Source organism: Procambarus clarkii, chromosome 16, assembly GCF_040958095.1.
Source record: "Procambarus clarkii isolate CNS0578487 chromosome 16, FALCON_Pclarkii_2.0, whole genome shotgun sequence".
Classification (NCBI taxonomy): domain Eukaryota; kingdom Metazoa; phylum Arthropoda; class Malacostraca; order Decapoda; family Cambaridae; genus Procambarus; species Procambarus clarkii.
The window spans coordinates 28047405-28060454 of NC_091165.1; the positions used below are offsets into that span (position 1 = coordinate 28047405).

General features: G+C 42.3%; 1 protein-coding gene across 1 annotated transcript in view; it reads left to right on the forward strand.

The window, feature by feature from the left end:
• LOC138365306 (serine/arginine repetitive matrix protein 2-like) overlaps positions 1-13050 on the forward strand; it is a 92871-nt gene that overhangs the window by 59440 nt on the left and 20381 nt on the right. Inside the window, exons 4-12 of the mRNA XM_069325595.1 lie at positions 5848-6050; positions 8190-8263; positions 8579-8682; positions 9207-9436; positions 10078-10200; positions 10510-10604; positions 11158-11358; positions 11640-11798; positions 12244-12426. Coding sequence (XP_069181696.1) covers positions 5848-6050; positions 8190-8263; positions 8579-8682; positions 9207-9436; positions 10078-10200; positions 10510-10604; positions 11158-11358; positions 11640-11798; positions 12244-12426 — 1372 coding nt within the window. The remainder of the gene's footprint in view (positions 1-5847; positions 6051-8189; positions 8264-8578; positions 8683-9206; positions 9437-10077; positions 10201-10509; positions 10605-11157; positions 11359-11639; positions 11799-12243; positions 12427-13050) is intronic.

The window sequence follows — 13050 nt, forward strand, 5'->3', positions numbered from 1 at the left end:
TCACCACCACCACCAACCACAATCATCATCACCACCACCATCAACCACAACCATCATCACCACCACCACCAACCACAACCATCATCACCACCACCACCAACCACAATCATCATCACCACCACCATCAACCACAACCATCATCACCACCACCATCAACCACAACCATCATCACCACCACCACCAACCACAATCATCATCACCACCACCATCAACCACAACCATCATCACCACCACCACCAACCACAACCATCATCACCACCACCACCACCAACCACAACCATCATCACCACCACCATCAACCACAACCATCATCACCACCACTACCACAGTCACCACCACACCAACTTCCACCACAATATTTTTGTATCATGAGAACGGAAGGATTTATAACTGTGTGGATATTAAATAATATATTATGATATATGCCACCATGACTGCACGGGGCGCCGAGCATAATTTCCTGTGATTGACTGCAATCAAAAAATAACTTATAAACAAAAATGTAATATGCATATATATATACATCTATATTATTAATATAAATTTGCTCATGTCTCTTAATCGAAGGGTGAGGGGGGGGGGGGGATACAGTGACTTGAGAATGGTCCAGGACGGACCGAAAGATCGTCGTCCCTTCACTTTCTAGTGTGTGGTCTGGTCAGCAGGGATACAGTGAATTTGACGTCAACAACGGAGTTTTTTTACCTTACCTCTGGCGTCACATTCATCGACCTGTGACGCCAGGCACCACCTCCTCCTCCCCCTCTCTCACACCACCTACCCAACCCGTGGCTTCTCTTTATTACTGATTATTATATTCCCCTGTGTGCGTGTGTCGCATGATCTGGCGGGCTCCCTCCCAGCTGGCCCACAAGGGATGCGGTACGGGCCTCCAATGACGTGACTTCGGGGTTTTGTAAATCAGGTCAAAGGTGAAGAAGGTGTGCGTTATACAATTACTGGCGATGATTGTGCTTGTGGCAACGAGTAAGCAGGTGTGTAGGAATATAAAGCAGGCATCGTTCTGTACGTACCTGGAGCATATCTGAAGATGGTTGCGGGAGTTCTACTCCTCCCCCGAGACCGGCCCGGGTGGCCAGGCTCGACTGGTGATGACTCGGTTCAACACGCCCACATGTCCACCACCCGTGGCGGTAGTGGGCGTGAAGAAAATGAATTTTGTTTTATTCGTCCCCAGCTCTCTTCCTTCCCTTTGCAAGGTGGGTGGTTGGGGGGGTGTTTCCCCATCAATGGGGGTGGTGCAATGTGCCGTATGGCCCAGGAACACGTGTCATTATGAGTGACTCACGTACTTCCGCTAGTCATGCTCTACACTGCTCCCACCATAGACCTCATAGATACTATAATTATGTATGTTCTCCATTATGTTGCAAGTAAGCCTACATATGTTGTACAGTAGTTTGAATTTGTACTGCTTCCAGTGATTCAGTTTATGGAACGAAAATGGTAGTGCGTTGTGTATGCCTCGACAAGTCACGTATATATATATGTTGTAAAACTCATCTGGTGTCATACAGCTCATCTGCAAGTGAAAGTAAAGGAGACACCTGTGGGTGACCTCAGCGCACACCTGACTCTACTGCCTGCGGTAGGAGCCATGGATGCTGGGGGCAGGCATTTCACACTGGATCTCTTACCTCTGACTTAATTTTCACTTTCCATATTGTACCTGTTGCCCTGTGATGACAATCAAGACAATCGACATGGTAATGGTCCAGGACGGACCAAAACGTCGTCGTCTCCTCATCTTCTAGTGTGTGGTCTGGTCATCATATCTTCAGCCACGTTATTGTGACTCATCGTCTGCATGCTGCCTTATAATTTAACTATTCTGACGTTCAAATTCTGTGTTGAGTCTGGCCTTAAAGTTGTGGAATGAGGCGGCTTCCACAACTCTTCTTTCTGTACATTCCACTTGTTGATCACCGGTATTGAGTACGAGTATTTCCTTACATTTCTTCAACTCATTTGTGTTAGTAGCCTCCACTCGTGCCTATGAGGCAGTACTCTTTCAGTGTATGAGTGGGGAAACATTGTGAATATACTGGAGGTGGTGGAGGCCATCTTCATCCACATTTTTAAGAACACATGACAACGTACTAGAAGGTCTGAACTAGTGCCTGACAGGATGAGTATGTGGTGCACTATAAAGGGGCCGCAGGTAGTGGGAACAATCTTAAGGGCTATTCATGCCTGTGCACCTCTTGGGTGGCTTAATCTCTATCAAACAATCAATCTGGCAACACCATTTGGTCCGGGAGACATCTCCCGTCACGCAGGGTGCAGTCGCACCTCCACAGATCTCTAGTATCATCTCTTGATACTGGTAATGGCTCAAAAGGGCCACCACTTACGGGCTATTCATGCCCGTGCATCTCTTGGGTGGCTTAATCTCTATCAATCAATCAATCTGGCAACAATCAGGACGGTTCGTGTGCACGCCGCGCACGCAGCCGTGTGCACATGTGCACACATTTATTTTTGCTTCAAATTATGTATTACAATTTTAAGGAAATAAAAAACCTTTCTTTCGCCCTGTCCTGTGCTGCACGGAAACTCGAAAGTACTTAGTTTCATTGTATATTTTTATTGCAGTGTTGTTTGTCAGCCTTTTGAGCAAGTTTGTGTAACGATCGTACTCATAACTATACGCAGGCTTCAACCAGGCTGCAGGCCACATCTGTCTAGTACTTAAATATCCACTTACGAAACCCGTACATCTTCCCTCAATCATGACGACATAGTTTGCATTTATTAAACAGTTTATGAGCTTCAAAGGTATACTTCAAAGGCTTGTCTCAATAAACATACTTGAGCTTCAAAGGTCTGTAACAATAATGACCTTGTGTTGAGAATGACCTCGGGGTGTTTCAGAGCTCGTAAACTATTTAATAAACCAACCCCAAGCCGCCATGGTCAATGAAAGATGTAGAGGTTTCGTAAGCAGACAATTGAGTGCTTGATGAATCCTGCAGTGTTTGCAAACATGAATATAAATTTCCATTCACCTGGGCTGTAGGTAACTTTTTTTATTATTTTTATTATTTTTTTTATTTATTTTTATTTTTTTATTATTATTTTTACATGCAGAGCATGCAAATTAAACACAATAAAAATACAGAATACATAAAGGAAAACAATAGACCACCGGCCAGAAGGGCCGACAGCATAGCACAACAAAACACATACACAAGAAAAACATGAAAAATACAGCATACATCAAAGCACAAAACAGAATACAATCACAGTACAAAACAACACCTCCAGAAAAACAAAACATATAACAAGAGGCATAGCAGGAAACAGAACAGTGCAAACACAATACTGTCTAAACACGTACAACAGGGAAAGCAACATAAAACCAATACATTAAAAAAAAAAACACCAAGCCATCCGCCCCGTAAACAAAAGGCGAGGCCAAAATAAACAATAACAATAAACATGCACACCTGAAAACAAAACAGGCATAAACACAACAACTAGCCTGAAGGACCAAGAATGCAACAACAAAGTACATCAAGAAACAAACAAATCAATACACAACCATACAAAGTCACTAAACACTGGCCTGAAGGGCCGACATCAAAAACACAAGAAAACAAAAGAAAAATACAACAAAACATCACAACACCACACCAAACACACAACAAGCACACAGACTACGAAAAGATCTCATACTTGTCCGGCCACTCTTCCGCCGGGAAGCGAATACAGTACGCCTCCCAAAGTAACATAATGTCCTCCGAAACATGGTCACTATTGAGCGTACGAGGATCGGGCATTAACTCTGGCACACCTACAATAAAACACTTAGCCCGACGAATCCAGATGGTAGAAGGGCATCACGGATCAGGACGCACACGGTCAACAATTTCAAAATTCAACGGATGGTCATCATCAATCGCCACTCCGGAGGCCAAGATGAGAGGGAGAGGCACCTTCCCATGAGGCCGGGCAATGGGCAGCACACTGGGAGCCTCCTCAGCTGCCTCACAGGGCCCCTCGTCAACCACCGAACGTTGTACCTGCTGGGACCCCCCACGCTTGGCATCCTTTTTCAGCACCAGCTTGATACCCGGCTCGCACCAGGATCCACACCATCCACTCCTGTAGGAGCAACCACCTCCCACTGCGTAGAACCTTCTGCAGGAGAAAGAACAGGAGGTAAATTAGACGCACAACCATCGTCAACAGCTGACACATGGACATCAGCCACCACCAGTGTCGTAGAGCACGAAGCACCCGGGATTGCCACACCATCTCCCGAAGCACCACCCGCGGCGTAGTCCTCCATATCAGCCCAAGCAGTAGAAGAGCGCCTAGAACGCTTGGGCACGGGCTGCACATCCTCACAGCCGGAGGCGGACCCAGACCACGGCCCTCACGAACCGGGCGAACCAACGCCCGTCGCAGTACTGCAGCAGCCTCAACCACATGGGGAACCGGGCCGCACACAACAGGATGCTCCGCAGCCCCCCAACACCCACCACAGCCGGTACACCTGGCGAGGGTGCAGGACCAGGCGCAGCAGCAGGAGTCGAGGAAGACGCAGACGCACTCGGCTGAGGGACAACAAGCACCGGGGGCTTGTCGGGTGATGCAGGAGGGGCCGCATCAGCAGCGACTGGGACCTGCTCCACTTCATCCCCGGAATCCACGTCCTGAGGGAGCGGCGGGAAATCCTCCTCCCGGAATATGTTAACGGGTGCAGCAGGGGTCTCAGAGCACCCGGCAGCCTGATGCCCCAACTGGCCACACCGGAAACAAGTACGGGGCTGCCGGGCATAATACACCCGAACGTAGTAGCCCAGCAGCCGGACAGAAGACGGGATATCCGACCGCAGGCGCATACCTAATGTACGGACGTTCGTCTGCTTCCCAGCATACTTCCCCGAGGACAGCTTGTTCACCAGCACACTGATGACTGCACCATACCTCCCGAAGAAGCCCCGGAGAAGGTCTTCAGGGAACTCCAGGGGTGCACCGTGCACACTGACATATGTCAGGGCACCACTTAGGTCCGAGATCGTAACGGAGCCGGCGCCATCCGGCAACTGCAATGAACGCCCCTCGTTCCGCCGGAGGAAGTCCCGATACTCCTCCTCCCCCACGAACTTGACAATCACCCGGTGGGCCGTAACAAGCTCAACTCCATACACAGCTTCCACCGGGACACGAAGCATGTCGCACATAACTAACTCAATGGCCGGATAACCAGCCTTACACAAGAATTCCAGGCCCACGGAATTTACCCGTAACACAGGAGGAATGGCTAGGCCCCCCATGTCAAAACGGCCACGTCAGCACGCAGCCAGGCAGGCAACAACACTGGACAGGGAGGGTAAGAGACCCCCACACCCCCTGCCGGCAAAAACTGCAACCTTCCCTAACTGCCGGAGTGTTCAGACGACACGTCTTCACCCTACGGCTGCCCAGGTGGAACTCCCCACACTGTAGGTAACTCGAACCGCAGACCCCACGTGTGTGAGGGGGAAGCTCTAATGATCGAACTATTGAGTAGTCTTATTAGTCTTCATTTTTTTGGGTATAAATTTATCTAATTCCTGTCGGGTTGCTGATGTATATCAGAAATAGAATAAGCTGCAGTGCTGATCTTTGAGGTGTGCTGCTGTAATCTCGCATCTCTCAACAGCATTATTCCTGTCGTTACCTCTGTATCCCACCAGAGAGACACCTGTCCCACCATTTTCCAGTTACACCAGCCTAGTTCTCATGTTTGTGTAAGAGCCTTTAATGTATTTGTGTATGTATGCATTTTGTATAAATTTTGTACTATACAAATGTTATGAAATCTTGATCTTTCAGAGTGCACTCTGGGTTGTCCCTGCTGGCGGGCGGAGGGGGTGAAGGTGGGGGCGTAGGTGGGGTGTTGGGGCTTGACACGCAGGAGGCCCCACGAGCACCCCAAGAGGCTCTCACCTTCCTCCAGGGAGACCTCGTCCCGCACACCAACTTCACGCACACCTTCCTCAAGTCCATACTCACCTCCATCGACAGCAAGGACCCTGGTAAGAACAACAATAGGTTAGATTAAGGACCTGCCCGAAACGCTGCGCGTACTAGTGGCTTTACAAGATTGTAATTACCATATTATATATCCTCACAATCCCAATGTACCTTCTGGTATATGCATAAATAAATAAAATAAATAAATAGATGCATACTTACCTCGACACCTGTCTTATACTGTAAGGGCAGCCTTAACACATTAGCGAGCCAGCCGCTCGCTACCGCCGGCTGGGTGGAAAGGGAGGGTGCTTCTTCGTCTTCAATATACGGTACAAAATACCCAAGGGGCGAGCGGGGAGTGGGGTGCAGCTGAAGAGAAGTCGGTGAGAGGAAGGGCTGGAGTTGAAGAAAAAGTGCCAGGGCTTGACCCAACTGCATGCCTAGATTGATGCTGAACAACTCAGATTCAGATTCTTTATTTAGGTAAAGGTACATCCATTGGTTTACATACATAATGATAGATTTAAAGATAGAGATAGTATATACAATACCTAAAGCCACTAGTACGCATAGCGTTTCAGGCAAAGCTTCGGACAAAGCTCCATATAAAGCTGAGTGATGAGGCTGGATCCCTTGGGTGGTGCTGGATATCTTGGTGGAGTCTTCTTTATCTTGGTAGAGTTTTAAAATTTAAAAATTCAAATGTTTATTCAGGTAAAGTACATACATACAAGGGGTGATACAAATATTGCTGAATTTATAGATAGAGCTAGTACATACAATGCCTAAAGCCACTATTACGCAAAGCATTTCGGGCAGGAAAAACACTCAAGACTAAAACCTAATATTTTCTGTCTTGGGTGATGATCTCCACAGTGGTGGATATGGTGGCAAGAAAAAAAGTAAATAAAAACGAGCAAAATTAAGTCCCTATCCTTCTAAAGAAGGGAAGGAAAGCTTCCGCTTTCAGTGTGGTTCTGTAGACGTATCTTTGGTCTTCATGGCTTGACCTTTTTATTCTGCTCTCCATAAGCCGTAGGTTTATATGTTGGTTGCTTGCCGCACGGGATACAGTTTAAAGTAGTCGGATTGAGTGTCTCCAGGTCATAGAACTGGTACATATAGTCAGGTTTTATTTGCAGCTGTTTTTTCGTGGTTCTGTTTGGGGATGGCCTGGAACTCGTTGGCATGGAAGGTGTGGATTTGCCGGCTAGGTAGAGTGCCTTTCGTGTCGTAGTCATTGTATATATTGTCTGGTGCTCGCATAATGAATGCATCGGCATATTCCCTGACTTGTTCTAGCTTTTGTTCACCATTCAGTTGGAATGGTAGTGGTTTTTTGGTGGCCTCTGTTTCTGTTGGCCTTGGTGCACCGCCTGGGTGCTTGATGATGAAGATGTTTAAGATTCGCTACCTGGAACAAAAAGTTCCAGGTAGCACGGGCTATGGCGAGCCCGTAGTTCTATATATGGGGTGCTTGACCTGGCCTCATTTTAAGTATCCCTTGGCCGCTGTGCGCGCAGCCAGGCGCAAGTCTAGTCATTCTTTTTTCTCTATACTGAAAAACCCACGCTTTCTGAAATCACAGATCCTTATTGGTAAAATTCCATTGAATACATTATTATTCAGAACTAGAATGTATTTTTGAGAGAAATACAGGATGAAGTAACATATGTTTAATGTCTTAGACATTCAGATAATAATAATAATAATAATAATAATATTTGCAAGAAGGTACAATGGGTTGGTGAGATTACATAAGATTAGTATTTTTACATTCATACAAAGTCACTAACACAGCATTTTGCTAGATAATGGTAGGACTAATACAGGCTGACTGAGGGGTCTCGTAGTACAGTCAGGTTTATTCCTAACTCACAATCGGGAATTCCAGGTTTGGATCCCGGGTGGGACAGAAAAGGTTGAGGGGTGCATTTCCTATTACCTAATGCATCTCTTCACCTAGCAGTAAGTAGGTACTCAGGAGTTAGTCAGCTTGTTGTGGGGTTGCATCCAAGGTCACTAGTTCGACTTTGTGGGGGACCTCGATATAAGCCTAACATTTATATATATTATTATATTCAATATTAAATTATTATATACACTGGCTGCCAGTCCCCCAACACCATGAATTATTATTTATTATTACAGTATTAAATTGAACTATATGACTAATGTATCGCTCTATTACTCTTCAGTGGTGGCAAATGCGTGGTTGGAGACACTGTTGGATGTAATAGACCTTCTTCCCAAAGAAGTCATTAAAGATGAGGTATGTAGTTATACAGTCGGGTATTACAGTACTGTACCTGTGAAAGATGCATCTCATAACTTGTAGAATGATTATTATTATGGGGATTGTGAAGGATTTGTCAATATTATCACATACAGGTATTTTTATTATAATTTGGATAGGAAAATGTCAAATATTGATTGATTTTAAAGTATGGCTAAAAATCTTGATGTGTGTGATTAAGTCTGCTCAAGACTTAACAGCATTTAAAAAGGTAAATTATAATATTATGCAAAAGCATGCTTTTATATATCTTATGAACTATATTATCATTACATAGTGTATTTTTTTCAGATTTTAACTCTAGCAGTGAGCAAGGGCCAATCTCAGCAGGTGTCGGCTCGCCTGGCTGCCTGTAAGCTCATTGGAAAAATAGCTACCAAGTTCGAACCATTCCTGTGAGTATTGTTTGCTGTGAACTCAAATTTATGTACTTGCAGAGTTGTGTGGCAGAGCCTTAGCATCACTTTTAGAACCATTGGCACTTAAATGCAAAGACTCTTCTCTCATTTTTCCTATGCAATTTACAAATTTTATTTTGATTTAGTAATGACAGCCATTTTATTTAATTAATTATAATTTTTTTACATGCTGAAAAAGCTCTTTCTGCCTTACATGTCTTATTCATGTGTTTAGTGTTTTATCTGTGTCCCCTCGTTCTACAGTACTTACCTACTTGTGCTTGCGGGGGTGGAGCTTCGACTCTTTGGTTCTACCTCTCAATAAAGTGGGTAAAAATTATGCATCCAAGCCACTTGATAATGATCCTGGATAGACTGAAGTGTCACCATTTTCTATATTTTCAGATGTATGGGTTAGGTGTCATATCTACAGTAGTTCTTTATCTGCTGAAAAATATACTTACAGTTGTAAATGTGATATACTGCATTCTGTTAAAAGATGTATACATTTCTTCCCCTAGGTTGAAAACTGAAGTAGTTGGTGTTGTACAAAGCTTGTGTCAAGATGTATGTGGAGAGGTACGAGGCAGTATGTGTAGTCAGCTGGCTGCTGTGGCAAGGGGTCTGGGTCTGGATGCCACCAAGACTCACATCCTGCCAGAGCTTGTGGATCTCTGCTCTGACGAGGAGACCAATGTGCGGTTGGCCGGGATAAACACAGTAGTGCTTATGATTCCTCTGCTTGATGATGGTTAGTATGCTTTATTACAAAATATGGTCAAATCTTGCTTAAATTTTAACTCTTATACTTATGATTCATTACTTTTTAGTTCATATTCATGTGACAATTGTTTTATTATCATTTTTTACTTATTTTAATCATTAATTATTAATTAGCGAGCAGTTAATACAGTTATTGGGTATTAAAGGGTTTAGGATATTTCACTGTATTTCATTTTCATTGATATTTCACTTTCACTGTATTCATAATTCTTTGTTTTTCATATTTTTTTATGTTAAAGTTTCATAACTTATGCTAAAGTAACATAAATTGTGAAATATAGTTTGCTGATTTGCAATTATTCTAGAAAGGACAACTGTTAAGCTTACTAAGGTCCCTCTACCCAAGGGTTGGGCTGTCGACTCAGTCATCCCTCCCCATAGTTGGCCACACCCAATGGTGCTAAACTTGACTGACTGATTGACATTTACATTGTCAACTTCTTCACATCAGATGCCAACTTGTGAAGGACTTTTTAGCCTCGTGTATTCAGTCCATGTCTAATTATTTTATACATATAATACAGCACTGTACTCCAACAATAACTGAAATGTATTCATTTATACAGTAAAAATGGAAATAAGTTATTTATTTATGACTTTACCCATCAGAAACTCGAGTTGGAACACTTGTTCCACTTGTGAGGAAGGTATGTGAGCGAGCACTAAGAGTAGAAGACGCATCTTTACCTGTAACTGCACATCTTTTGGGCCGCATATGCCACGGGCTGCATGGTGAGTAATTAATAAGTGTATAATTGTTAAATCAAAGGACTTGTACGTGCATTTAATGTTTAAATATCTTAATTGTTGTGTACAGTATTATTACTTTGTGATAATGGAGATAAATATATTTTGCATTCTGTGTAAGGTGTTACCAGCAAGCAGGTACATGTACTGAATAGTAAAATAAAAGTAAACTTCAAGCCATTTGTGTTGTTAATCAGAAACACATGTAGAACATTTTTAACTAAATAGAAATTACTAGAAAATAAAAGGACATATGTAGCCTTAGTATATACTGTATATATGTATTTTTTTCAGATGAACTGACTGAAGATCAGAAGAACTGGTTCTTGAATTTTTACTGTACACTAGCAAAGTTGGGACTCCCTGACTCCAAAAAAACAGAGCTTCCGGTAAAGAAATAAATTGCACTGTATAATTTTTTTAGTACAGTACTGTGTTACAATGTATCTTATGCTTTTTAATTTTTAACATGTAAATTTAATTGGCATGTGAATGTAAGATGTAACATGCAGGCATGTAACTCTCATAGTAAGTTAATTTGTTTGTGTGTGTGTGTGTGTGTGTTTGTACATTGTGTTCTATATTTTTATGGTAATGCAGAGAAGCTTTCACTTATTACAGTGCTTGAAGAAGATTCTTAATTTTGTCATTTTGGAAGGAAGGTAAAGATATGTGATTGTTACTAGAAAATTATATGCAATTTTAGGTACATTTAGAGTAAGTTTTAGCTTGCTTAAATTTAGACAATTTTTCACCACAAATATTAAAGCATTAATGTTTGGAGTACAAAAATACATAATTGTTTCCCCCTGATTGATATTGATATAATTGCATTACCATTACTGTACTGCATAGTAATGGTATTACAGTATAGTAATGATAATGTTTTTGTCAATATCATTCAAGGAAGGAATTATGTATTTTATATTAATGTGGTTGCAGATGCCAGATTTGGTAGCAGAAGTTCGTAATGGAGAGTATGAGGCCGAGTGTCGGCAGCAGTGTGCATATAATTTGCCATGTATGGTAGCATTTGCTGGAGGATCAACCACCTACCGAACCAGTCTGCACGATACGGTCTCGTCTCTCATTACTGATCCCAGTCAACAGGTTCGAACAACTGTAGCAGCAGCCTTTCATCAGGTATGTACAGTACTATTATTGCTTGAAACATTTAAATTCAACTTAGATTTACAACTACAGTAGTCAGTTTTATTCGTTAGAATTTTTCCTTAAAAATCTTAAATTATTTTGTTTCATTATGTTATTCTGAAGTCAATATTATTAAAACATAAAAAAGTACAGTAGTACATTGTGCTGTGTAATATCGTATTTCAATAAATTCCTAAATCTTTCCTCTTTTTAAGGAATGACACAACTAAAAAACTTACTCTATAATATTCATATTTCTTCACCCATTTTAGCTGTGTACTTTGGTGGGTAGTGAGGTGGGACTTGTGAAGGAGGGACTTCTACAGTTATTACGCTCTGAAAGCCTGGACATATTGGCAGCATTAATGCCCAACCTTCCTCATATAATCACCACCATGCACAGACACAATGCAGTTACTCCACAGTCTCCTGTAAGTTAGCACTTCAAATTTTAAATGGCATATGAAAATATGAAATTGGAGATTGGATATAAGTACGAGGATATAAATAGGGTTCTTAAAATATTAAAGCAAGGTAGAACATGAAAAAGTGTTTCAAATTGGAGGCTTAAGAGTTTTCTTTAATAAAATTACAAATTTGTGGAAAACGTTACTAAGTAACATGATACAAGCAAACTGACAGGAAAGTTTCAGGTATATAGGCCGGACTAGCACATAAGTGGGACCGGGTGAATGTAAATAGTAGCGTCCTTGCATGAACCAGTAGGCCTGATACAGATTCATTTATTTTCATATTCTTTTACGTTTTAGTGTATCACTGCTGGTTGAAGAGCTTGGAAAAATAAATTGCATTATCAATATACAGTACATGGAAATTAATTATAAAATGTTTAATTTCTAATGTGATTATGAACAGAGAGGAGAGCTTATGGAAGTGGTGGGGGCCATCAAGCAAGGGGAGGAGACACTGAGCATCACAAGCATGTGGCGAGTGCATGCTGAAGCTCTGACTCAAGCAGCTGCTCTCGCTCCCTGCCTTCCCACCGACCTCATCTTCACTCAACTTGTTCCTCTTATGTTCATTAGGATGCAAACAGCTGTAAGTATCAGTGTATCCTTAGTAGTTCAAACTATTATCATTTTACTTACTTAGTTTTTAAAATGTGTATAGTTAATATATTAATGAGTTTATTGTATCACATGTAATGAATAGCATAAACAACAAAAATTATTTTTAGTATCCTGCACAAAAAAATTGAAACTGTTATATACTGTATACTAGTACATTACATTTTGACTTCGGATGGACAGTGCTTATGTGATGACTCGGATGTAGAGACGCCTCAGCTGACAATGATTCAGGCTCGAAAAAAACAGGACATAATCAGTATCCTGGCACTGGTGGTGCTCACATCAATGTTCTAGATGGCAGTGGTTTGGTTGATGCTTCAACTCTGTATGTAGTCATGCTTTTGACTTCTCAGAGCTTTGTCCTCACATTATTTTAACATTTGGGGAGTTGGAATGTGGCACCAAATAACTTCTCGGCTTTGTCTGGTCTAAAAAGGATCAGGAATGGAGGAGGCATCCTTTTTATTTTAGCTACCCTCAGGTGGGAATGTTTACCTCTGCTTGGAGCAGCAAGCTTCCTGTATACTGTACTTTATATTGCTCCATTCCCCAATCAAGGGGCATCTGCACTGTATGTGCTGTACCTCAACTG